Source organism: Gouania willdenowi, chromosome 5, assembly GCF_900634775.1.
Source record: "Gouania willdenowi chromosome 5, fGouWil2.1, whole genome shotgun sequence".
Lineage (NCBI taxonomy): Eukaryota > Metazoa > Chordata > Actinopteri > Blenniiformes > Gobiesocidae > Gouania > Gouania willdenowi.
This window is the reverse complement of record NC_041048.1, coordinates 40739405-40766904: the sequence shown is the minus strand read 5'-3', so window position 1 is coordinate 40766904 and position 27500 is coordinate 40739405. Positions and strand designations below refer to the sequence as shown.

General features: G+C 36.2%; 1 protein-coding gene across 1 annotated transcript in view; it reads left to right on the top strand.

The window, feature by feature from the left end:
* nfasca (neurofascin homolog (chicken) a) overlaps nucleotides 1-27500 on the top strand; it is a 110389-nt gene that overhangs the window by 67445 nt on the left and 15444 nt on the right. The window contains exons 9-27 of the mRNA XM_028446982.1: nucleotides 1837-2007; nucleotides 2127-2177; nucleotides 6674-6785; nucleotides 8826-9010; nucleotides 9088-9219; nucleotides 10361-10504; nucleotides 11882-11993; nucleotides 12074-12240; nucleotides 15184-15331; nucleotides 17991-18115; nucleotides 19401-19445; nucleotides 19633-19734; nucleotides 19832-20029; nucleotides 21023-21093; nucleotides 21673-21895; nucleotides 22836-22951; nucleotides 23038-23248; nucleotides 24131-24253; nucleotides 25212-25385. Coding sequence (XP_028302783.1) covers nucleotides 1837-2007; nucleotides 2127-2177; nucleotides 6674-6785; nucleotides 8826-9010; nucleotides 9088-9219; nucleotides 10361-10504; nucleotides 11882-11993; nucleotides 12074-12240; nucleotides 15184-15331; nucleotides 17991-18115; nucleotides 19401-19445; nucleotides 19633-19734; nucleotides 19832-20029; nucleotides 21023-21093; nucleotides 21673-21895; nucleotides 22836-22951; nucleotides 23038-23248; nucleotides 24131-24253; nucleotides 25212-25385 — 2610 coding nt within the window. The remainder of the gene's footprint in view (nucleotides 1-1836; nucleotides 2008-2126; nucleotides 2178-6673; nucleotides 6786-8825; nucleotides 9011-9087; nucleotides 9220-10360; nucleotides 10505-11881; nucleotides 11994-12073; nucleotides 12241-15183; nucleotides 15332-17990; nucleotides 18116-19400; nucleotides 19446-19632; nucleotides 19735-19831; nucleotides 20030-21022; nucleotides 21094-21672; nucleotides 21896-22835; nucleotides 22952-23037; nucleotides 23249-24130; nucleotides 24254-25211; nucleotides 25386-27500) is intronic.

The following is a 27500-nucleotide window of genomic DNA, read 5'->3' as shown; positions in this document are numbered from 1 at the left end:
ACTTTAAACCAGGGATGGTCAACATTTATCACAGTGATCAGAAGGTCATGTTATCAACATTCATTCATTTAGAATAATGACCAATCTGAACAACAATATTCAATTCAATTCAATTCAACTTTATTTATATAGCGCAATTTACAACAAAGTCATCTCAATGAGCTTATCAAAATATAAAATTAATAATAAGAAAGAAAAAACCCAACAAGATCCACATGAACAAGCATTTAGCGACAGTGGGAAGAAACAACTCCCTTTTAACAGGAAGAAATCTCCATTAGAACCAGGTTCAGAGGTGGCAGCCATCTGCGTGGACTGGTTGGGGTTAGTGGACAGAAGGACCAACAGAACAGGATAGAGAGATAGAACATCAGAATGTTCCAGACTAGTTGAGCTGTGAACCACAGATCAGAAACTGACATCATCAGCTTCACGACACCTGGAACAGAGCAGAGAGAGAAGGACGAGGAGAAGACACTGACTGCAGAAAAACATGATACATTATTATCAAGTCAGCCTGTCTTGGCCTTGGGCCTCACTCCCAGTGCCTAGTCAGCACTTATTATAAAGGTGATCAATCTCTTTCCGTTTATATTAAATGTAACAGCGACTCCAAGATCTGTAAATGCGACCGGTTACAGACGAGCCCATGTCCGCTCTAGTCGTTAAGTTAATGCTATTATACGGTATACGCTTCAGCATATACAGTAAGTAGGGTTAGCCTTAAAGGTGGAGAGAGTAGCAGCCTCCCGTACTGAGACTGGAAGCTGATTCCAAAGGCGAGGAGCCTGGTAGCTGAAAGTTTCTAGACGCAATACAGGAAACAACAGAATATTTCGTGCTTTTGTTGTAGTTTTGTGTGTTTTTGAAGTCATGTTGTGTATTTTTGTTGTAGATTTTTGTAGTTTTCTCACATTTGGTGTGTTTTTGTTTTTGTTTTGTGTGCTTTTGGACTATGTTTGTGTTTTTACTGTTGTTTTCTATCTGTCATCCTATTCTATTCATTTTGTGTCTTTTTGTTAATATTTTATGTGTTTTTACCATTTTCTACATTTGTATGTTATTTTTGTGTGTTTTTATAGTCATATTGTGTATTTTTCACTTATTGTGTTTTTTTAATGTAGTTTTTTAAAAGTATTTATGTGTGTTTCTGGATATTCTTCTATCACTGTCTATTTTTTCTTGTCATTTTGTGTATTTTTGTTGTTCTGTGTGTGTATATTTTTGTTGTCTTTTTATAAATTTTTCTGTTATTCTGTGTATTTTTGTTGTTAATTTTTTTTATTTTTCAGTAGTTTGTGTGTTTTTGCTGTCATTTTCTGTCATCCTGTGTGTTCACTTAGTGTATTTTTGTTATTGTTCTGTGTTTTTTTTACTATTTGGATATTTTTACATTATTTTTGTAGTCATTTTGTTATTTTTTGTGTTTTTGTTTTTTTTTGTAGTTGTTTTGTGTGATTCTCTGTTACTTTTGAGTATTTTTCTTGTGTTTTTATCCATTTTTCTGTGTTTTTATTGATTTATCCTTGATTTTGTCTGTTTTTGGAATCATTTTATGCATTTACTTTGAGGACCATGGGCCGCCAGTTGTCCATGTCTGCTAGAAACAACGTCCTTACCCGATTACCTGTTATCTATTTGATATTTAACACAAATTCACATCATAAATAGTATTACGAGTTGAGAAATTTCATTAGTTCTTATTGTGAAACAGGAATTTTAGTTTTTTCGTTGTAGGCCGACAGCCCAGCTTTGTCACTTCTATGATAAGATCATATTATTATGTATCTTAAAACAATCACGTCTCTTCTTTCTCTCTCTCTCTTCTTCCCACAGACATGAACTCCATCCCTCAGGATAAGAGAGTGTCCATGGGACTGAATGGAGACCTTTACTTTTCTAACGTTTTGAGTCAGGACGCTCACAGAGATTACTGCTGCAATGCTCGTTTTCCCTTCACAAAGACCATCCAGCAGAAGAACCCTTTCACACTAAAAGTCCAGACCAGTAAGTCCTAAACACTGCATTGTTCGAGGAGTGATCATGTGTTTCATTTGAAAAGGCAGCTTTTATTTTATTTTGCTAAATTGAGCTGTGGAAACTAAAACCTGTAATTGTTTTTACAGCACCAGAGCTGTTAAATGACTCCTCTAACTATTCCACTGACCCCTACGGTGGTGAGTTTTATTCTGTGAGGACAGTCCGCCCTCTGTCCACTGCGTTTAGTTCTACATAGAATAACAAAGATAGTGCACTAATATTCTGCTTTAACCTTTTCTAACAGTTTTAAGTCTGTGTAAAGAATTTATTGTTGTTTTCACACAGTTTGACACACACTGTACTTCATGGATTATTGATATTTGATTCAATTCAAAATGAAAATCATCCCAAAGTAGTTCAAATACTCACAGATGGAGCTGGAAACTACGGAAGCAGATTAGGGCCAATTTTGATGGAGAAAATAATTTGGGGCAAATTAAGAATAAAGTCAAAATGTCGGGAATAAAGTTGAAATATAATGTTGAGATCAAAGTCGAAAATACATTTTGAAAATAAACTCAAGATGCAATATTGTGATAAAAGTCGAAGGTTTGCTATTAAAGTCAAGTCTACGGAAGCTGACGAGGGCCAATTCACTATATTCAATATACAACAACTAGAGAAGGGAAAAAAAAATCTAATTATCTGAATAAATGAAACCTTAACATGTTTTTAAAAAAGTACTTGGAATTATTATCATAAAGTGCTCTGTATTTGGCCCCTGAACTATAATGACTTACAGAATATAGCAAAACCCAGACCTATATATTAAAGTGCATTAATTTTGACAGCACTAATAAAAATATATAAATATCCCAATACATCGTACTGTAAATCCATATTTTTTCCCACCTACAGTGTTCATCTTAGGATATCCTCAGGTGTCAGCGTGACGTATCAGGTGTCAGGAAAACCTCTGTCATTGGTTAGACCAAACACCTGAGGTTTCAAAATAAAAGTCATCAGACAAAACGTCCGCAAACAAAACATTACGTTGTATTTTAAAGAAACTGGAAATGAAAATGACATTAATATATGCTGCTTCGGATACGACAGTAAAGTTGAAAAGCTGTTGTTTTCTATTTATTTTTTAAAGGTTAAGATGTATAAATGTTTAATTTAACTATGTTTTATTATTCAAACATCTTAACTTTTAAAAGATAAAAGGAAAGAACGGCTTTTCAAATTACTTCGTCATGTGTACTTCCAGTTCCTTCAAAATAAATCGCCATGTCGCGTTTTACTGCCTCAGGCCGTTGAATCTAGTGAGTTTTATTTTGAAACCTGAGGCCGTGTCATCTGATGGAGGTTTTGCTGAGTCATGACACCTCACTCTGAGACCTGAGGATGTCCTAAAATCTACACCGTACCCACCTCTACTGTACATATACATATGTAAATAGCAGAGCTGGGACTTTACCGCATTAATTACGATTAATTAATTACAAAAAAAAAACGCCTTACAAAATGTAACGCATTTCATCACAGTTTGCTTCATAAACAGCGCAGAACTGTTTGTCATTGAACATTTTTTCCAGTACGTCGATGACACTGATGTACACGTGATGTGTAGTGAGCTCGGCCAATGAAAGAACGTTATTATTTCAGGAAACGACCTGACGGTAGCTTTGATAAAAGCGCGGTTCTGGTCAAACTGTGTGAAAAAAAAAAGAGTTTTGTTGAGCTCTGACAAAGTTAACGTCTAGTTTGTCTGAGCAACTGGTTTAAGGAGAAGAAATAGGCCCTAGAATGTTTATCTAGTTCTGTTATTTAATACAAAGAGATTTAGGACAAATTATCATTTATATTATAAGAGTAACTGAAGCCCAAACCCACTTTTTTCTGCTGAACACACGTGTATTTGGGTATTAAGTATTAGTCCCACTCGTCACATTTTAGTAAAAGTATTTTAATTTTGTGTATTTAGCTGTAAAATGTCCATCATACTGCCCTCTAAGGGTTGAACGCTGGCTATTACTATAACTGAATTTTGCTATTGGCTAAGACAGATTCTTCCAGATTCCCCCGCGTCATCAACTTTCACTGTTGGCCCCTCCCCTTCTATAAAAGTTGAGAGGAGGGAGGAGGGTTTCCTCCAATCACAGCCCTCAGTGAGCATTGATTGACAGGCAATGAGGAAGTCCACTGTGTTCCGTGTCAGATTCTGGTCTAAACAGAGGGTTCACCATGCTATGTGTGTATTTACAGACACATCATGTGTGTATTCCCGGACGTGTGTGTACGTCTTATTGCTATGTGTGCGAGGTGGTGGGAGAGCAGGGTTGTTTGTCCCTGAGTGGTGTCTGTAAGGCTGTGTGTGAGCTTCACGTTGTGTTTGTGTGTGTGTGTGTATGTGGTCGTAGTGACAAACGTCAGCTTATGAACTCACTATGTGTGTGTACATGTACAGACACATCATTGTGTGTATTACTGTCTGTCTCTGTGCACAGTGTAGCAGTAGCAGTAAGACACGCCCATAATCAAGGCTTTTTGGGAATTTCCCTCCTAGTGGCAGCTCAGCAGAAAGCAGGAGTTTAGTTTTAAAAATAAAGCACTTAAAGTTGAATTTTTTTTTCTATTTTACCATTTAAAGCCAACGCTGTTGTGAAAAGTACATAATGTGATTAAAATTGCACTTTTACTTAGATTTGTTCAATTTTGGACAGGGATTATTTTTCATTTCTTTTTCCACATTTGTGACATTAAAATAGTTTGAGTTTACTGTATTTTTTCTGTTTATTATTTGATTCATTCATCCACTAAAATCCATTAAGATTGAAAAGTGTTGCTTTTCAAGGCAAATATTGTTGTTGCACTTAAAATGTGATTCATTTTGATTAATTAATTACAAAGCTCTGAATTAATTAGATTATTTTTTTATTCAAGTCCCACCCTTAGAATATATATATATATGTGTGTGTGTGTGTGCGTGTGTGTGTGTGTGTGTGTATATACATACATTTATATACACACATACATAAGACACATGCTCATTCATCAGCTGCTGTGGAATGATTTGTTACAGGTTATTATTACTGCACATGTTGGATGTTTACAGTCAGACTCTGACTGGCAACATATGTGTCAGTGTGTGCTGTAGAGTGTGTGTGTGTGTGTGTGTGTGTGTGCGTGTGGTGGTGGTGGGGGGGCGTTAGTGAATCCCACTGATTGATGTGTGTTTGATCCCTGAGGAGAAAGAAAGAAGCAGCTCTGTAGTTCAGCTCCAGGCTGTGAGACCTGAGGGGGATTAGAACTGATGATGAATATTTAGTCTGGGTTCATGCTAAGGGTTCACCTTAATATTCATACACGTAGGGGGGGTGTTAATACACACAAACACACACACACACACACACGCACACACACACACACACACGCACACACACACACACCACACACACACGCACACACACACACACACACACACACACACACACACACACACACACACATTTTTTTCTTTTGTTTCTAATCGTCCACATCACTGCTGATTCAAAGCTTTCTGTCTCTCTGAGATCACCTTTCCTCCCTCCGGTCCGTCCGCTAACAGATGACAAGCTAACCGCTAACAGATGCTTTAACCCTGAACAAAAGGCTGTGACTGCTCTAACCCCACCCACCTCTGCTTTAACTCCACCCACCTCTCAGCTGGTTACTTTTCTCCTCTGTTCACACACTGTCCGTGTTTCTGTTGGGTTTTTTTTGTCTTTTTTTGGGAGAAAGATTTGCTTAATATTGCAAAAACATAAAAATATGAAAACATTCCCTGACCCTGTTGGTTATTGATTATAATATATATATATGTATATATATAAAAAAGTTTTCCCTTCTATAGTTTAGTCAAGAAAAGCACAATATATAAGGAAATATTGAGCAGTAGAGCAGGTTAAAATAAACACTTTACAACTAAAGCTTCTAATTTGATGTTTCAAAATCAGAGGCTTTATTTATATATTTCTCACTCATTTCCTTTTCCTCGTATTTCCCTAATCAGATTTTATTAATCCGACATCATTATTGACTATTAAACTTTCTGAATTTGTGACAAACATGCTAAATATTTATGGTTAATTAAATTAACTAGTTAATTAATTAACTACTTTCATATTCCTACACAGCAGAAATGTGACAAAACAAACACACGCTGACTTCACGCCTGATTTGACGTCCAGCCGTTAGCTACAGTTGCTAAAGCTAATGTTAGTGCACACGTTTTACAGTGAAAAATATGCTGGAAATGTGGGATATATATGCATATAAATCATGTGGGTGAGCTGTGTTTAGGTCATGTCATTTAGATATTCTCCTTTTAGAAGGTAAAGTCCGACAGATTACATCAGATTTGGTGCAAGAATGAACATTTCCATCTTTCTGTCCACCTGTTTATGAAAATAAATAGAGTGTAAGTGGGTGATATTCTCCCAAATCCTGCATGTGAGGATGTATTCAGTGTCAACTTGCAATTTTAATAATCATTTATGACTAAGGATAATAACAGTATTGCCATTTCCGTTTCAATAAGTGAATTCTGTCTGTTTTTTGCAATCACAGAAAATTGGAGGCCCAACACACGAGTTAAAAACTTTTATACTTGGTTTGTGTTTGTGTGAATTGGTGATTTTTTTACCTGCAGGTCGTAAAGTAGCAGAGTCCACACCAACGCTACTGGCGCCGTTAGGCAGCGAGAGCTCAAAGATGGTTCTACGAGATGAAGAGCTGCTGCTGGAGTGTATCGCTGCTGGACTGTGAGTTCAACAGCACACACACACACACACACACACACACACACACACACACACACACACACACACACACACACACACACACACACACACACACACACACACACACACACAATCAAGCTTTCACATCACTCAGTATTACACTACTTATTTAATTCTTACTTTTGAAAAGCTTTTCCAATGGCCTTAAGGTTTTTACTCACTAAATATCTAAAGCAGACACAGGGAGCCAACAGCCAAAGTAGTGACTTTAGACACACAAAGTAACGAGAAAAATACGCAAAGTGACTAAGAAAAAAAACACAAAAAAGATAAAAAACTGAACTGAGTCCAAAAAACACACAAAGTTACAGACAAATGTAAAAAATTATCACAAAAATACAAGAAATTTCTCAAAATACATTGAAAATACACAAAATGTCTCATAACACACAAAACCACAATAAAAATTCCCAGAATGAAGAAAAAAGATACAAAACAACTCCAAAAAGACAAAAAAACAACAAATTACACAAAATTAAACCACACAGAATAAATTAATATTATTTAAAAAAGAAACAAAAATACAAAAAATTACTCCAAAAACACAAAATACAACAAAAAATATACAAAATGACTTCAGACACAGAAAACAACAAGAAATTTCACAGAAAAAGACCAAAAAAAAAATATGAATGATATATAAAAAATTGAAACAAAAAATACTCCAAAAACACAAAATACAACAAATAATACATAAAATACCAAAAAAAAAAGCATGAAATGACTATTGACAGAAAATAACATAAAAAATGCACAGAAAAGACAGAAAAAAAAAAAATATGAATGACAATGAGAACACAAAAAAAACTAGAACAACAACAAAAATGTTGATCATGTGACCCTCAGATCAGAGTTTTTTTCCCCTGCTCTGATGAAAGTGTCTCGTGTCTGTTATAAGGCATAACCTCAGCCCTAAAGTGGACAATAATCCTATAGCTGGGTTTAGCATTGTGAAGCTAAATCTTACTATATATTATCTATATACAGTACAGTGAGTAAACCCATGTGACCATAGAAGATTATAAAAACGCTCAACGTATCTTTCACTTTAATAATCTGTTGTCATCCAAAGAGGCTTTTTGCACTGCTTTATAAAAACTAGTGCAGCGCCCGTCAGAAGTATGTATTCATATAGTGGGAGGAGCTTAAGTAGAGTTGTCAATTATGGCCACATGAGTATGTGTTTGAAGGTTGGATGTACTCTGTAGTGTTATAAAGGGGTTTATTTGTGAGTGTAAAATAAAATAGTGTGTGTGATTTATCTGGTTTAATTCAGATAAATGTGTTTTGTTTTTTTACTCATTTTTATATTTTATTTATGTATGTTTTTTGGAGTCATTATGTGCATTTTTGTATTTTTTTGTTGTGTTTTTGTGCATTTTTTGTATAATTATTGTTTTTGTTGCCATTGTAGTGTGATTCTGGATCTTGTGTTTTTTGGTGTAGTTTTGTGCATTTCTGTTGTTGTTTTGTGTACTTTTTGTACAAATGATGTTTAGTTTTTAGTTTTACCTCATTATTTGTAATTTTGTATCTTTTTTACTGTAGTTTTGTGAATTTCTGTTGTCATTCTGTGTATTTTTTGTATAAATATTTAGTTTTGTGTATTTTGAGTCATTTTATTATTTTTGTTATCATTTGGTGTGTGTGTGCGTGCTTTAGCCACGCACATCAGTGACTCACATCAGGCCCAATAAGTGAGACTCACACACTGAGGTCAAAAGCTGAATAGGTTTGTGCCGTCAAGCCGAAATTAAATTTAAAAAAACATTTGGAAATGACCAAATTACTCCAAAGAAACAGATGCACACACTCGTGGTATTTGGAAGCCGTTCATAAAGTTTCAGGTCCAACAAACACCGCGTCAGGGAGAAATTCGCTACACACGTGCATGCATGCACGCACGCACGCAGACCTTCTTTACTTTTATAGATATAGAGATAGATCGATAGATAGATGAACTCATAATCATACTGATGTGTGCTCTCCTCTTTCCCTCAGTCCAACACCAACTGTTAAGTGGTTTAAAAAGGGTGGTGACCTGCCAGCGAGGAAGGTGAAGTTTGAAAACTACAACAAGACCCTGAAGATCATCAACGTGTCTGAGGAGGACGCTGGAGAGTACGTGTGTATGGCTAACAACCACCTAGGAAGCATTCGACACTCCATATTCGTCCAGGTCAAAGGTGAAACGCACTGTAGTGTTGCTGCTGATGCTAAAGTGTTAGCAGATGCTAAACAGAGTGCTGTGTGTCTCCCATAGCCGCTCCCTATTGGCTGGACAAGCCTTCAGACCTGGTGTTAGCGCCTGATGAGAACGGACGTTTGGTTTGTAGAGCCAACGGGAACCCCAAACCCAGCATCCAGTGGCTCGTCAACGGACTTCCTCTAGAAAGTACGACCTTGTCTCTCCTCAACTAGACCAGTGGTTCTCAACCTTGGGGTCTGGGCCACATTTGGGTTGCGAGACACTGGGAGGGGGGTTGCCAGATGCCTTCAAGAAACTATTTGAGCCAATTTTTGCTTATTTTTTTAGCCTTTTTCTGCAACTACACCAAACTTTACATTTCACTTTTTCTTGCCCTATTTTTACTCCTATTAATGCATTTTTGCTACATTACTCCCATTTGTGATATTTTCAGGAATTCTTGCCACCACTTTTCCACCTATTGTCACATATATTATATATATATATACCCATTATTGTCACTTTTAACTTCCTTTCACCATATTTCATGCTTATTTTTTGCCAATTTAACCACATTTTGCCAGTTTAAACTAATTGTTCCTACTGTTTAACTTGCATTACAACAACCTCTCTTTTTCTGCCACTTTAAGCCAATAATGACAAATTTGAACCCTTTTTACCACTTTTTCTGTCCATTTTTGGCCACTCTAATTTGTCACTTGTTTAATTTAAACCACATTTATGATTGTCATAGCCATTATTTGCCAGTTTAAAAAACTGACAAATAAAACAACTTTCACTACCTTTTTAATTTACATTACCTACAATTTGCAGCTTTTAACCAATTTCTGTGGTTTTATAAAATCCCATTTCACCACCTTTTCCGCCATTTTTGGTCACTTTTAACCAGTTTTATTAGTGATTAAAACCAGGATTTCCATCTCTAAGATGACAATAATAATAATAATAATAATAATAATAATAATAAACGTTCCTGGATAACAGTGGATATTATTCAGATGAATAAATAAATGTGGTTATCACAGATTCATAGAACAATGGACCATCATTTTACTGACTTTATGGATGGACCCCAAAAATCTCTCCCCTTTATTCCCCCTTATAGATGGTCCTGTCTCCACATGACTGTTCTTCAATGTTCATGTCTGTGTTCAACCACCTTCAGCTACAGTGGGGGTCCCTGCTCTCTGGGACCTTTATTTTGGGGGTCACGGGGCTGAACAGGTTGAGAAGCACTGGTCTAGATTACTACTACTGCTATACTTCTAGATTTCTGTCTGGAATAGAAACTGTGTATTTCACCCTAAAGCTTCTCCTCTTCCTACAGGTACGCTGCCCAACCCCAACAGACAGGTACTGGGTGACACCATCATCTTCCAGTCAGTCCAGTTTGATAGCAGCGCCGTCTACCAGTGCAACGCCTCCAACCAACATGGCTACCTGTTGGCTAATGCCTTAGTCAGCATTATCGGTAACATGTCTGTTTGTTGGAATAATTCCCAATGAAATTAAATAAACTTGAACCAGCAAAATTTGATACAAATTAGCAACTTTAGCTCCATATTTACCCATATTTAGATGATAAACATTAATTCCTGTGTGGAACAAATCATAATGTTTGGAGTGGAAAAAATGCCTAAAAAAAACCTCTAGTATTTTTATTTTATGATATTCAATATACTGCGACTAAAAGCAATGTATAAATAAAGTCAGGTGAATATTTTGTCTTGATTAAACTTGAATTCTTATGGTTGTTCACAGAATTGCAAATTTGTAGTCCTGCAAAATACTTTGCATTAGTTTTATTTAAAGTAAAGTGGTTTGTTTTTCACAAATGTGCATCAATCTTGTGTAAAAATGACTGCAGGCCCAGTTCACTCATAAAATTCATGTCAAACTCAAGGCCCGGGGGCCAAATCTGCCCCTTTAGGCCATCAATTCGGCCCGCAGGAGAAAGTACATGAATCATTGTGTAATATATTAACTATCTCAGCCCCTTCAAATACACAAATTCAGTGAAACTCTACAATATTTGCAGCGCTTACAGTTTACCCACGCTTATATCACATGAGGGAACACTTTTTTAATCTGTTGAAAGAAGTATTACATTTTCTAAATCCTTCCTGAAATGATTCCCCAAAATTTCCTTAAATGAAATAAAAAAAAATCACAAAATCAAGGAAATATACTGTAGGTATAAGCACACTGATACTTTACCTAACGTTTAAAGGTGGATGTGCACACTTGGGTACATTAATGATGAGATGACTTGTTCTCTTGCCTGTAATCTATGGCCCACTTGAGATTAGACCTGAGCAATATATCGAGATTTTTATTTAGGCGAAAAGTACAATATCACCTCTAACGGTATATTTTTATTTTAACTTCTTTCGTAACTAAACACTGGTTTTAGGAGTCGCTGCTTTCTCTACTTCTCAGAACAACATGAAAAGCTCAGTTAGATGGATTTCTGAGTGCGTCCTAACCCAGACCCTTCATCTAAACAAGCCACACTACAGAACTCACTCACACGTGCTGTCCCTTTGAGGAGAAAAAGCCAAAAGTGGCACATATTGTGCAGCTGCTTGTTAATAAATGTGACTGTGTGGCATTTTACATCAAATTTAACCCATAATTGTATTTTGTTATTGAGTTAAAAATATCCAGAATTATATTATATATCACCATTTTGAGAAAGAATATTGAGATTTGAGTTTTGGTCCGTGTTGCCCAGCCCTACTTGAACTCAAACTGCTCTGTATTTAGCCCCTGTTTTAAAATAATCTTTGTACAGCCTGTTTTTTATGACAACGGCTCATAAACATGTGCTCTGCCTGTTTTCCTACAGATATGCGTCCCAGGATGTTGGGTCCTAAGAACCAGCTGATTAAAGTCATTCAGAACAAGCAGACTTTCCTAGACTGTCCCTTCTTTGGCTCACCTGTACCTGACTTACGCTGGTGTGCATCAAGTTGGAATATTACACATTAAATATTGATTATTGTCTGTGAAACGTGGTCAGACATGCTGCTGTTTATAGGTTTAAGAACGGTCAGGGGAGTGGTCTGGACGGGGGTCACTACCGTGTTTACGTCAATGGAACGCTAGAGATCAAACGAGCGCTGGTCGGGGACGAGGGAACCTACACCTGTGTGGCCAGCAGCATGCTGGGTACAGCTGAGAACCAGGTCCGCCTGGAGGTCAAAGGTCAGCCACTTATTATTATACTCTGTGCAACTTTAAATGTTTGTCTGATGAGTCAGATTTTTCCTGATCAACGAAAACAGACGGAAAAGGCAGAATTCTTGTTCTAAAATGGAAAAAGCAATCCACACAGTTTTTTTTAGCTCCTAAAATCAGGCTCCAATATGACAAAGAAATACCTCACATGCACGTTTTAGGACACGTATCAAACTCAAGGTCCGGGGCCAAATCCGGCCCTTTAGAGGATACAACTCGGCCCACAGGAGAAAGAAAAAATGACAGAGAAAACATGAATTCTTGTGTAAATTATTAGATAATCCAGTTGTAGATATCTCAAATTCACCATTTTTAAGGGTTTGCCATTTTTCCTTTGTTTATATCACATGAATGCAGTCATTTTTAATATCAAATTTTGGAAATAACTCTCAATTTTTCCACAAATCTTGCAATTTCTCATAAACAATTCAACTAAATTTCTATAAATTATACAAATATTGTTAAAAAAAAATCAATTTTTTTAAGTGAATTAAACTGATAATCACAATGATGTTAAAGTTATTCTTTTCCCCCACCTTAAATCTACAGCCCACTTGAAGTCAAACTGGTCCATATTTGGTCCCTGAACTAAAATTAGTTTTGACATCTTTGTTTTAAGACAACAGGTGACTAAAAGTCTGGCAAAATTGTCAAACTTTATCATAATTTTGCTCATAATCTTGTGCAAAATCGGACACCGTGCAATCACACAGCTGAGCGGGATTTCATGGAAAATTAAATGGGAATATCTACTTTATATGACACAGATTTAAGCGTGAATTTCCAGAATTCTGTTTCAGAATTTAAACATCTCTGTTTTGTCTTTCGTCTTTCCCTAATCAGACGTCAATATTGGCTTTTAAACTTCCCCAAATGGTACCAAACATGCTTAGTACAGTTAATGCAGTTAAATATTATTAATTTTATGTATCTGCGCCGTCTTTGCACGAATGTACTGCAGAAATCACGTGAGATTTAATATCTGTCCATTTGCTAAAGTTGCTACGAATTAAATCTATCGTTTTAAGATGGAAAATATCGTAGATATATATTATATCGTAGACATATATTATATATCATATTTCTACTTCAGAAGGTAAAGTCCGTCACTTGGCGTCATATTAAGTTACAATTTTTTGTGCATTAATTGACATTTTTGTTTCTTTGACCACCTGTTTACGCTCAAAAATTGTGTGTAAATGTGTAATATTTTTTTCACAACATGCATGTGAGGCTATATTCCCAGTCAGATTTCTATTTTCGCTTGATTTTGTTTGAAAAAAAAAAAAAGTTTAAATCATAAAAAAATAACAAATGGGTCATTACATGTCATTAGAACAATTAGCCCCACACACTTTGGTCTAAATAAATTCCAATTTTTTTGCGATTATTCAGTAGACACACTATACATTTTTAGTGTGCTCAAATGAATATTTTTTGTGATGCAATACTATTTTTAGGCTGGGTTACCGGACTCAAAACGTCCTCACTTTGTTGTTGTTCTTCTTCTTGTACACTAGTTAAAATCACTCCTCTGTTATATGTGAACGCATCAGGCTGATATTTGGTAGCTATAATCTATGGATGTGTACGCATCAACGCTCGGAGCCCGATTTTTGATTTCGGGCTCAAGAAAAAAAAACTTAAGTTTATTTCTCACTTACTTGCAAGTCAAATATTACGACGGTTGGTGGTACCGAATCATTGGTACATACAATATATAAATGGGGCTCATTACCTTGTACGTGTCACGGGGCGCTAGGGGGCCCCATTTTTCAAATGACTACTCCTCCATTAGTTCTCGTTAGATAGGAATGCAGTTTGGTATGAATACCTAGAGCCTTTTTTTAAAAATGGGGCCCTGGGGCACACCCCCTTTTCCGGTAATTTCCAAATTTATGGAAACATAGTCGTGTGATATATCGTTTCAAAGGTAATTCAACGTAGATTACGATTATGCCTCGCACAATTCCATTATGGGTACTGGGCCCACCCCCCTATTTTTGGCTATTTCCATTAAAGTCAATTTCTCATTTATTTGTGAGTCAAATATTACGACGGTTGGTGGTACCGAATCGTTCACACATACCATTATATAAATGGGGCTCATTACTCCACATGTGCCATGGGGGCACCAGGGGACCCCTGGGGGCCCCATTTTTCAAATGACTATTCCTCTGTTAATGCTCGTTGAATTGGGCTGTAATCTGACATGGGTATTCTATGAGCGGATGTCTAGAGCCTCTATGAGACCGTTTTTTACTCAGTGGAACCAAGTCATTTGACTGAATTCTCAGGAACGTGGTACGTGCTATTTGGCGTGGAGATGTTCCGCGGGCCCGGCCGTAGTTCATCAGAACTTGTTGTTTATCCGACTTCTTCGTTTTTATTTTGGACCCTAACTTAGGGTCATATAATCACTTACAAATATTGACAATCCTTTACATGAGGCCATTGTAGCTTGTCTTTGTGTCTGATAATCATTTATTGTTTATTAGTTTTTTTTATACTCTGAGAGTAGGTGGAGCTGTATTGCTGTACCACATTTCAGTTTCCTGTGTGCTGGAGTTCCTGAGATATTGGAAGCTGAAAATGGAAGAAAAATAAGTTTGCACGAAAAATGACACATATCCCCTTCACTGAATTGTTCATATCTAAAAAAAAAAATTAATCCAATCAAACTGAAAATTTACAGTGTGACAATTGAATATCATGGATCAATTTCAGAATTGTTTGAGACTGAAGTGTGTGGGCCACACCTGTTGAAATGACCCAATAATATCAATATTGTCATTTTTGTTTCAGGAAGTGAATTCCATTTTCCCGTCTGTTTTGTCCCGACATGTGGGACTTTTGGTTGAACCAATGACCGTATACTTCCTGTGTCTGTTCCTTCTCCTCTTCATCCAGAACCAACGAGTATAGTTCGAGCTCCAGAGCATCAGTCGTCCGTTAGAGGCTCCACGGCTCGTTTTGACTGTAAAGTGAAGTCTGATCCCAGCCTTCACATCACTGTGAGCTGGACCAAGGACGACAAACCTCTGTACCTGGGATGGAGGTCAGACTTTACACTCTTTGGCTGTGTTGGAAATGTCTAACTAATAAAATACACATCGTCACCATGGGATCATCCCCGATGTTGAAAAACGTTCCGTCTCCATGAGACACAGTTGGAAAAATTCAATTCTCACACGTTTTATTTGTCAAATATAATCAGGATCATTAAACCAGGACAAGCCCCCGATTATGTTAGAGAAATAATTTCTGAGTCTATTTTTTAAAAACATTGACTATGTTGTAAGTGTCATACTAACGTACTACTCATACTAACGTACTACTCATACTAACGTACTACTCACACTAACGTACTGCTCATACTAACGTACTACTCATACTAACGTACTACTCACACTAACGTACTACTCATACTAACGTACTACTCATACTAACGTACTACTCATACTAACGTACTACTCACACTAACGTACTGCTCATACTAACGTACTACTCATACTAACGTACTACTCACACTAACGTACTGCTCATACTAACGTACTACTCATACTAACGTACTGCTCATACTAACGTACTACTCACACTAACGTACTACTCATACTAACGTACTACTCATACTAACGTACTACTCACACTAACGTACTACTCACACTAACGTACTACTCTTACTAACGTACTACTCATACTAACGTACTACTCATACTAAAGTACTACTCATACTAAAGTACTACTCATACTAATGTACTGCTCATACTAACGTACTGCTCATACTAACGTACTGCTCATACTAATGTACTGCTCATACTAACGTACTACTCATACTAACGTACTGCTCATACTAACGTACTGCTCTTACTAACGTACTGCTCATACTAAAGTACTACTCATACTAACGTACTACTCATACTAACGTACTACTCATACTAAAGTACTACTCATACTAACGTACTACTCATACTAACGTACTACTCATACTAACGTACTGCTCATACTAACGTACTACTCATACTAACGTACTACTCATACTAACGTACTACTCATACTAAAGTACTACTCATACTAATGTACTACTCATACTAACATACTACTCACACTAACGTACTACTCATACTAAAGTACTACTCATACTAACGTACTACTCATACTAACGTACTACCCATACTAACGTACTACCCATACTAACTTACTACTCATACTAACGTACTACCCATACTAACGTACTACCCATACTAACGTACTACCCATACTAACTTACTACTCATACTAACGTACTACCCATACTAACGTACTACCCATACTAACGTACTACCCATACTAACTTACTACTCATACTAACGTACTACCCATACTAACGTACTACTCATACTAACGTACTACTCATACTAACGTACTACTCATACTAATGTACTACTCATACTAAAGTACTACTCATACTAACGTACTACTCATACTAAAGTACTACTCATACTAAAGTACTACTCATACTAACGTACTACCCATACTAACGTACTACTCACACTAACGTACTACTCACACTAACATACTACTCATACTAACGTACTACTCACACTAACATACTACTCATACTAACGTACTACTCACACTAACGTACTACTCACACTAACGTACTACTCACACTAACATACTACTCATACTAACGTACTACTCACACTAACGTACTACTCACACTAAAGTACTACTCACACTAACTTACTACTCACACTAACGTACTACTCACACTAACGTACTACTCACACTAACGTACTACTCACACTAAAGTACTACTCACACTAACATACTACCCATACTAATGTACTACTCACACTAACGTACTACTCACACTAAAGTACTACTCACACTAACGTACTACTCACACTAACGTATTACTCACACTAACATACGACTCATACTAAGTCAGATATCTAAATAAGAATGTGTTCACATTAAATAGGATGAAAAGATTGAGTATGTGAGAAATATCCGAATGTATACTATATGGGGACATTTTTTAAGTATGCATGGTGGGCACACTAGTCATACTCAACTGTCCCATGATGCATTGCATTTCTTCTTGTCTTTTATTAATTTTTTGAAGTATTTTCTAAATAGGGCTCTTATTTTGAAGTTAAAATGAAGTTTACTCAGTAGCACAATGGAGCGTGTCCGAAAATCTCCGAAATCTCAGCATGAAATGTGTCTAGTTTTATGGATCAAATGAGCACATGTTGATATCCTACTTGGTCACTTTCTCACTTCAAATGTTTTCAGAACTTTCAAAGTAAAGGTGGAGAATCAACAGAGATATTTAGCCTCAGTGCGAACAAGGTTTTTAACGTTATAGGTTCAAAATGCATATTGGGAAACTTATTACAAAAATAGTTTGTAAACATTGTGACGTATTTTGTTGGGCGGGGCTTAGCCTGGAGGCAAAACCATAATTGTCTTTGTTTTTTCTAAGCACGAGTGTCCGCTGGAATCGTATAAAACTTTTATTCCTCCTATTCTAGAACCCAAACACACAAGATGACATTCTAAAGCTGTAACATTACTCGCCTCCACAGTCTTTAGCCAGCGAGAGTTGTGACGTCACTCGTGACGTGGGCCATTAAGGGGTGTATATCAGTGGGAACGCTCATCATCCTTATCATTCTTATAGTATATAATAGACAATATATACTCACCTATTCCTCTTTGTTCCTCAGGTTGAAGAAAGACGAAGAGTCGTTGACGATCCCCAACGTTAATGAGGGAGACGAGGGCACGTACACGTGCACGGTTAAATCTGAGATCGACCAGGACTCGGCCTCAGCCCGCCTCACTGTCTTAGGTACAAACATGTGGACATTAATCCCACCTCTAAGTGGTGTTTGTTCTGTTTTAGTGGATCATGTGACCAAGCCAACATGAGTGGAATCATGCATGTCTCATAGTTTCTGTCACGTACAGTAGATTAGTTTTTACACACATCATGCATGCAGCCAATGGATGAACACATCCTGTGTAAACAACCTTTAGACATGTGATCCAAGCACTGATGATTATGAATAATAAATAATAAATCTGAAACTTCATTTAAAAAAAGAAAAGGAAATTTTCAATAAATATATATATATATATATTTTTTTTTCAGAGGTGTTTTGATTATGTATTTTTTGCGGTCTTAACTTTTTTTTAGTGCAGATTTAAATAATAACCGATGAAAAAGAAAAAATCAGGACTGGAAAAAAGAAGTTAAGAGCCAAAAAAAATAGGAAATCAAGACCTTTCCCCTAAAAAGACAGACAAATGAATAAAATAAAAATAATTAAAAAAGAAAACAGACAGAAATACAATTTAAAAAACCCAGACAAAGAAAAAATATAAAAAATTATTTTAAAAGAAAACACACAAAAAGATAAAAAATATAACAGGCAAAAAAATAACAAAAAGAAAACAGACAACAAAATAAATAAAATGATACCCAGACAAAGAAACAATATTAAAAATAATAATAAAAAACAGACAAAAAAATACAAAATCAGACAAATAAATAATATTAAAAAGAATTATAAAAAGAAAACAGACCAAAAAATGCCAATAAACAATAATCATATAATTTAAAAAAGTTTTTAACTATAGTGATTTTTTTTCTTCCACTACTGACTTGTTATTTTCCCAGTGGCCCTAATCCACTTCCTTATGAAACCCACTTTAGTTACTAGAAAAAACACAGAACTTAAAGAAAACAGTGACACCTGCTGGAAAAACATGTCCCAGTCATTGTTTGACATTTCACCAAATCAAATATTAATGTGTGAGATCTTAAACCAACAATAAATATGTCTTAGAATGAGAGGAATCTGAGAAAATGAGGTTAAATACTTAAAATATTGTTATAGATATGAACTTTAATTCTTCTCATTCAAACTCTAAACACAGATATTTTTAATGTTCATTTTGACACAATCCTAATCATCATAATCATCAGTGCGTTTGTGTAGAATCTCTATGATCTTCTTTAACTGGAGATAAATGCCACTAACCTGCAGTGTGTGTAATTATAACTAATGTGTTAATACTTATAGAATTACTAACGTTATACTCACTTCCCCCTCCACCACCCTGACCCACAGAGGAGGCCTCCCTCAACCCCTCCCTCTCTAGTGGCTTACCTCCAGGTAACTTTGACACTGTGCTTGGTTTCTAATTCATATTTTTAGTGTTTTTCTTCATATCTTCATTTTAAATCTAACTCTGTAGTGTAACTAGTTATTAACTTTGTACTAAGACACATAAAACTCACATTAAATCTCTACCAGCTACTTTCATAGTTTCATAGTAAATCCATCCCATAATGCTCTGCAGACCGTCCAAACCCCCCCATGGATCTGGACCTGTCTGATGCATCAGCACGGAGCATTCGTCTAACGTGGATCCCTGGGAATGAAAACAGGAGCCCCATCACTGGTTGGTTTGCAATACATCTATAATATACGGTTTAAAGCTAACGCTAATAGCCTTGGGTTAGCTGCTTTTTTTAATTGGTTGACGTGTTTTCGTGCAGAGTTCTTGGTCCAATTTGAGGAGGACCACTGGGAGCCAGGCAGGTGGACGGAACTGGCCTCGTACCCAGGACATCTGAACTCTGTGATGCTACAACTGGTTCCTTTCATCAACTACCAGTTCAGAGTTATAGCTGTGAACTCAGTGGGTCAGAGTCAACCCAGCAGACCCTCCCCTAGATACAAGACTAGTGGAGCACGTAAGACACACACACGCACGCACACACACCCTAACAGACCCTCCCCTAGATACAAGACTAGTGGAGCACGTAAGACACACACACGCACGCACACACACCCTAACAGACCCTCCCCTAGATACAAGACTAGTGGTGTGGGGGTGGATCCATTCTAAATTCGTGTGCACCAGTCTATCGAACGCGTACCCTGCATCTGCACGTCTGCACATCTGATCTACATTTCCCATAGACATAGAATGGGTAGACGGGCACAATGCACAAGTCACGTCCACATGTGTACTTGCATACACATTAATGCCACACCTAGATGTACACCTAATAACATAAATATATCAGTCACACATAGACGCAGGTGTGGCGTGAGTGAAGCTATCGCAATCATGTGACCTTCACTATCGAGCACCCTCTACGTGACATGTAAACACTTGCTAAAAATTGCTAGGCGCTTAGGCGTGTACGCGCTTCATGTAGGTCCGTAAGCTTGAGTGTGAGTGGGTGTGAAACAGTACGTCGTCACACGTGCAGCTACACCTGACAGTTTATGACAGTAATATCCTGTTCTTTCACAGAGGGAGAGAGGACTTAGATATAAAAAGTGTCAGGTGTAGCTGCACCCACCCACTCACACTCAACACTCACACATTTATGGACACACTTTTACCGTGTTTAATGATACCTATGGGTCCTTCTTTAATCCAAAATATTCACTATATACACATGAGCATCACACATTTTTTTTATACTTTAGGAATGCTGAGTAAATTAAAAAAGTAAAAGTATATTTTTACATTTTCTTATTTCCTAAATAATGCACATTAAACACAGTCTGTGCTTCTGTTTCCCTTAAACTCACATTTCACAGGATATTTTTGTTCAAATAAAGTTTTTTCTGATTACATTAATACTTTGTGAAACATGCATTTTATTAAAAAAATCTGTAATTGTTCTCCACTTCATTCAATTAAAAGTGACTTATTTTTATGTAAACATCAGCTCCAGATGCCATTCCCAGAGATCTGCGAGGGTGGGGCTCAGAAAAGGACAACATGGAGATCATCTGGGAGGTGAGTACATCTCACTGGCTCACACTCTCAGCAAATGTAAATTATTTAGTTTCTGGAACATTTTGAGCTCCCAACAAATAAATGTTATTTATTGTTACAATATTTGGACAAAACCAATTCCAGGCAACAGAAAACATCCAAAACTGTATTATTCCTCACAAGATCTTAAAAACAATACATAAAAGATAAAAATAGATATGTGGTGTGTCTATTACAGATTTTACAAAAACAGTTTTTTACTCAAGTTTCTTCAAAAAAAAAGCTAGAAACTAATAAAATTACATTTGTATGTTTCATCTCGTCGTTTTTACATTTATTACATTTTTCATTTGTGGTAATTGTGTGTAATTGTGATAATGGGATTTTGTCTAAATGTAAATTATAATTGAATAATAATAAATTAAAGTCAAGGAAGACAATGGCAGTTCCAAATGTTATTGATCTGTTATTGAGTAAACAAGCAGAAATATCTGCAACCTCGATGGCGGAGACTCTATAAATGATTTATATTGATTTTTATGTATATTTTATTCTGAAAGTAAGTCTTAATTTGTTTTTTATTTGTTTTTTTCTGTGTAGCCTTTGTCGGACCTGGAGAGAAACGGTCCCAACCTGCACTACAAGGTGTGGTGGAGAGCAAAGGATTCTGGGGAGGAATGGAACAACGTGACCACGATAGACTCTAAATACGTCGTACACAACACACAGACATACGTGCCTTATGAGATCAAAATACAAGCCAGGAATGACTTTGGATCAGGACCAGAATCCAACGTGATCATAGGATATTCTGGAGAAGACAGTGAGTGTTTATCACAGGTCCATCCATTAAGTCAGTAAAACCATTGTTCTATAAATCTGTGATAACCACATTTATTTATTCATCTGAATAATATCCACTGTTATCCAGGAACGTTTATTATTATTATAGTCATCTTAAAGATGGTTTTAATCATTAATAAAATGGGTTCAAAGTGACCAAAAATGATGTAAAAGGTGGTGAAAAAGTTACAGAAAAAGTGTTAAAAAACATTCAAAGTGTCAATATTGGTGGTGGAAAGGGTTTATAAGTGCTGAACATGTCTGGAAAGTGGAAAAAATGTGTAGAAAAGACATTGAAATGTGACAGAAAGTGTCAGAAATGGGAGAAATGTAGCAAAAATACATTAAAAGGAACAAAAATATGGCAAGAAAAAGTGATGAAAATAGGTTAAAATATGGTGAGTTTGGTGTAGTTGCAGAAAAAGGGTAAAAATAAGCAAAAATGAGCTCAAATTGTTAAAAAAAAAATATTCCTAGTTTCTCAAAGACATCTGGTGATGCCAGGTTGAGAATCCCTGCTGTAGACGAATTCATAGAAGAGTTTTTATTTCATTCTTTCTGTGTTTTCTTGTGTCCTGGTATTTTTTCACACTGGATTCAGATCTTTTCAAAATAAACATTCTGGAATTGTGTTTGGACGTCACTTTGGCAGAGTTTTTTGGGGGGAAAATGCAAGAAATCACATTACGAATGAAATAAAAACACTTTTATTCATCCGTCTATGGGACTCCACATCCCACAATGCAATGCAATTCACTTTTCCAACAATGCCAATAACCAGGTGGAGATCAAAACAAACTTTTAAGAGGCAATTTCAATCATTTCCATCATTTTTTGGAGCAAATGATTTGTCATTTCCAGCAGCTTTAAATACTTGCAATTGTTTTAAATTGAATTGTTAACATTTCTCTTGCGTTCAGAGCCAACAGATGCACCGACTGAGCTACGAGTGTCTAAGGTGGAGAGCAGCAACGCAGTCATACACTGGAAACCAGTGGATATGAACTCAGTCCAGGGAGAGTTCAAGGAGTACAGAGTAAGAAAAGCCTCAGCTTCGTCCTGATCAATAAATGTTCTGATGCACATTTCAACCACTTTCTTCTCCTTCTGTCTGTTCTCTAGTTGCACTTCTGGCGAGAGTCCAGTCTGGTTCCAGGTTTGGTGGTGAACAAAGAAATGAAAAGTAAAGGTTTCTACAGCACGGTGGAAGAACCGTCAGCCATCCTCAGTGACCTGGTTCCTTACTCCACCTACCACATGTTCATGGTCGTAGCCAACAAACGCTACGAGGGTCCGCCCAGTAACACCATCAAGTTCTCCACTAAAGAAGGAGGTGAGTACCACTCTGTACTCTACTGCACTCTTCATTTAGACCACAACGCTACTTAGTTTTAGTCAAAACTCTGTATATTTCAGTTATAGTTTAGTTTTAGTCAAATAAATCAGGGGTTCTCAAACTTTTTTGAACCATTTGCAACCATTTGAGGTCAAGAAACTAAGAATATTTTTGAACAATTTGAGCCCATTTTTGTTATTTTTACCCTTTTTCTGCCACTACACCAAACTTTATCTATTTTCATCACTTTTTCTTGACATATTTTTTCTCCTTTTAATGTATTTTTGCTACATTACTTCCATTTCTGACACTTTTACATCACATTTTAATGTCTTTTCTACACATTTTTTCCACTTTCCAGACATGTTCATCACTTATAAACCCTTTCCACCACTTTTCCACCTAATGTCACATATGTTGACCTATTATTGTCACTTTTTACATCTTTTCACCATATTTCATGCTAATTTAACCACATTCATGATTTGTCATGGCCATTATTTGTCAGTTTAAACTAATTGTTCCTACTTTTTGATATAGTTTCCATTCACATGTATTTTTTTTTAATGACACAATCTTTTTTTTGTCACTTTAAAAAAGGCAGATTATGATGAAAGTTTTTAGTCAACAAACTTAACAAAGCTTTGCTGCTGGTCTCTACAAACAGAACGACACATAAAGGCATCGTCACAACAGCTTCACATCACAGTTGATCAGATTATAAAGGTGTTTTAATAGAAAAACACTTTAGCGTTTTAGTTTGACTTTTGGGTCCAGTTATTGTATGTCTCAAGTGTCTCGAAGGACGCAAAGCTGATACAAAGCAGGCCCTCTGTGAACTATGTCTTTGTGTGTGTGTGTGTGTGTGTGTGTGTGTAGTTCCCGACGTCCCGAGGACCTTCAGGATTAAACGCAGAGGTCTGGACTTTATTCACTTGGAGTGGGACAAACCTGGAGAACCTAATGGGATCCTGCTTGGATATCAGCTCAAATATTATACAGGTTTGTTGGTTTTTAATTTATTTAAATTATTAAGTCTTTACATGTTGTATAAATGTGTGGTAGAGCAGAAATACTATTAATACTATAAATAATATTTATTAAAGTGAGGCCCACAGAATAAATTATTGACCAATTAAAACATTATTACAGTGAAAAACAAAGGTTTGTTTGCTTTTGTAATTATCTTGTTGTTCTCTCTCTTTTTGTGCATTCGTTGGCATTTTGTCTCTTTTTAAACTGCGTATTGTCTATTTTTGTTACAATGTTGTTAGTTTCGGTTCATTTTGTGTATAGTTCTGTCATCTTGTGTATTCTTCTGTCTCATTGTGTATTTCTATCGTTTTGTGTGCGTTTGGAGCCGTTTTGTTGGTTTTTGTTGTCATTTTGTGTATATTTGCCATTGTTGTCTATTTCTACATTAATTTTTGGTATTTGTGTTAGTATTTTGTAAGTCCAGACTCATTTTCTGTATACTTCTGTTACTTTGTGAGCTTTTCTCTCATTTTGTGAGCATTTGTTGGCATTTAGTCTGTTTCTGTGCATTCTTTAAGTTTGGCTATTTTTGCATATAACTGTCATTTTGTGTATTTTTCCATCATTTTGTGGATTTCTAGAGGAATTTGTGTGTATTTAGTGGCTTTTTTGTATTTCTAGTATCATTTTGTGTGCTTTTGAAGCAATTTTGTGTGTATTTATTGGCCTTTTTTCAATTTTTAAAGTCATTTTGAGTGTCTTTGTTATTATTTTGTCGGTCTGGGCTCATGTGAATTTTTCTGTAATTTTGTGAGTTTTTTTGAGTCATTTTGTAAATTTAGCCAGAGGTTCGTGTGTGACCCACCTGTTGACTGTGTTGTGTAGACGTCTTTCCAGGTTTCTACCTCTAAACAAACTGAGCTAACCCTTTGTGTGTGTGTGTGTGTGTGTGTGTGTGTGTGTGTGTGTGTGTGTGTGTGTGCAGTTAATGGTTCCAAGGAGGGAACCCCACAGGTGGAGACGTTCTTTCCTAACATGACTCAGTTCACTCTAAGTCTACCGGACCGAGCCGTCAGCTATAAGTTCTTTCTGTCAGCGCTGACCCAGGTTGGACATGGGGTGGTGGTCGCTGAGGAGTCGCCCCCCTTTGCAAACGAGGGTAAGTGTGAACATTAGCATGTGGCAAATGGATCTGATCTCAGTTTCACTGAAATGAAGCTTAAATAATTCTAAAGAACCCAACAAGGAATAATGGGTCCAAGATTTGAGCTTCTTTTATAAATCAGAGCACTCAGTGTTTGATTAGTTCAGTCTGTGTGAAATGGAGCCTCAGCTTCCTGTTCTGCTTTGGTCCATCTGCTCATCCTTTAGACCAGGGGTTTTCAACCTTGGTGTCAGGACTCCATTTGGGGTCACAAGACACTGAGAGGGGGTCGACAGATGCCTTCAAGTAACTAGAAATATTTTTTGAGCAATTTGAGCCCATTTTTGCTTATTTTTACCCTTTTTCTGCAACTACACCAAACTCAGTAGGGCTGGGCGATATGGCCTTTTATAAATACCGCGATATTTTTAGGCCATGTCACGATACACGATATATATCTCGATATTTTGCATTACCCTTTAATTAACACTTTGATGCACAAAATCACACCAGTATGATGATTCTATATGTCTACATTAAAACATTCTTGATCATACTGCATTAATATATGCCAATTTTAAACTTTCATGCAAAAAAGGGGATATCACAACTAAGTCAAAGTTGACATAACTGTATTTATTAAACAGTGAGTGGCTCAAACATAAAATTGTCAACAGAAAGTGCACGTTCTGTGCAAAATTGTCACAGAGACATTTCAAAACAAGACATTAGTGCAGGATGCAACTCACATGGCATTTCAAAACACAAAATTAAAGTGCACTCTTTGTACATAATGCCACTACAATATTTTAAAACAAATAGTGCCCTTTTGTGCATGTTGTCATTAAGATGACATTTCAAAACAACACTAAATTTAAGTGCACCTTTTGTGCATAATGCCACTAAGATATTTAAAAAAAAAAAAAAAAAAAGTCCGCGAGTTTAACGGTATGGTCATTTTCAACACCGCACAGACTACAAGCTGCGATATATCGAGTATATTCGATATATCGCCCAGCTCTAAAACTCACTATATTTTAATCCATCTTCATCACTTTTTCTTGCCATATTTTTGCTCCTTTTAATGCATTTTTACTACATTACTCCCATTTCTACATTTTCTGCACATTTTTTCCACTTTCAAGACATTTTTCAGCACTTATAAACCATTTCCACCACTTGTTTCACCTAATGTCACATATGTTGACCCATTATTGTCACTTTTTTCATCATATTTCAAGCTTAATTTTTTTTTTTTGCCAATTTAACCACAATCATGATTTGTCATGCTCATTATTTGACAGTTTAAACTAATTTTCACTACATTTTAAAATCCCATTACCCACAATTTGCAACGTTTAACCAATTTCTGTGGTTTTTAAAATCCCATTTCACCACCGTTTCCACCATTTTTGGTCACTTTTAACTCGTTTTATTTGTGATTAAAACCAGGATTTCCATCTTTAAGATGACTATAATAATAATAAATGTTCCTGGATAACAGTGGATATTATTCAGATGAATAAATAAATGTGGTTATCACAGATTCATAGAACAATCTACCATCATTTTACTGACTTTATGGATGGACCCCCTAAAAAAGTATTATGTGAACATTACTTTTAACCTCTTTTCTCCATTTTTCATGCTTATTTTTTCCAATTTAACCACATTAATAATTTGTTATGCCCATTATTTGCCAGTTTAAACTAATTCTTCTTACTTTTTAAATTACAATACCCCCCACCCCATTTCATCCACTTTTAAGCCAATATTTGCTTTTCTTACCACTTTTTCTGTCTGTTTTTGCCCACTTTAATTTGCAACTTTTAACCCATTTCTGTGTTTTATTTGAAATTCACCACCTTTTCCACCATTTTTAACTCATGTTATTTCTATTTAAAACAAGGATTTCCATCTTTAAGATGACTATGTACTATTTTCATTTTATTTTATATGATTTTAAACTTTATAATGTGACCAACCTGTTTCTCCACCAGAGGAACATCAGCACCTATTCACTCTAATGCCTTTTCTCTCTTTTCTCTCTTTTCTTTCTTTCTTTCTTTCTTTCTTTCTTTCTTTCTTTCTTTCTTTTCTCTTCTTCTTCTTCTTCTTCTTCTTCTTCTC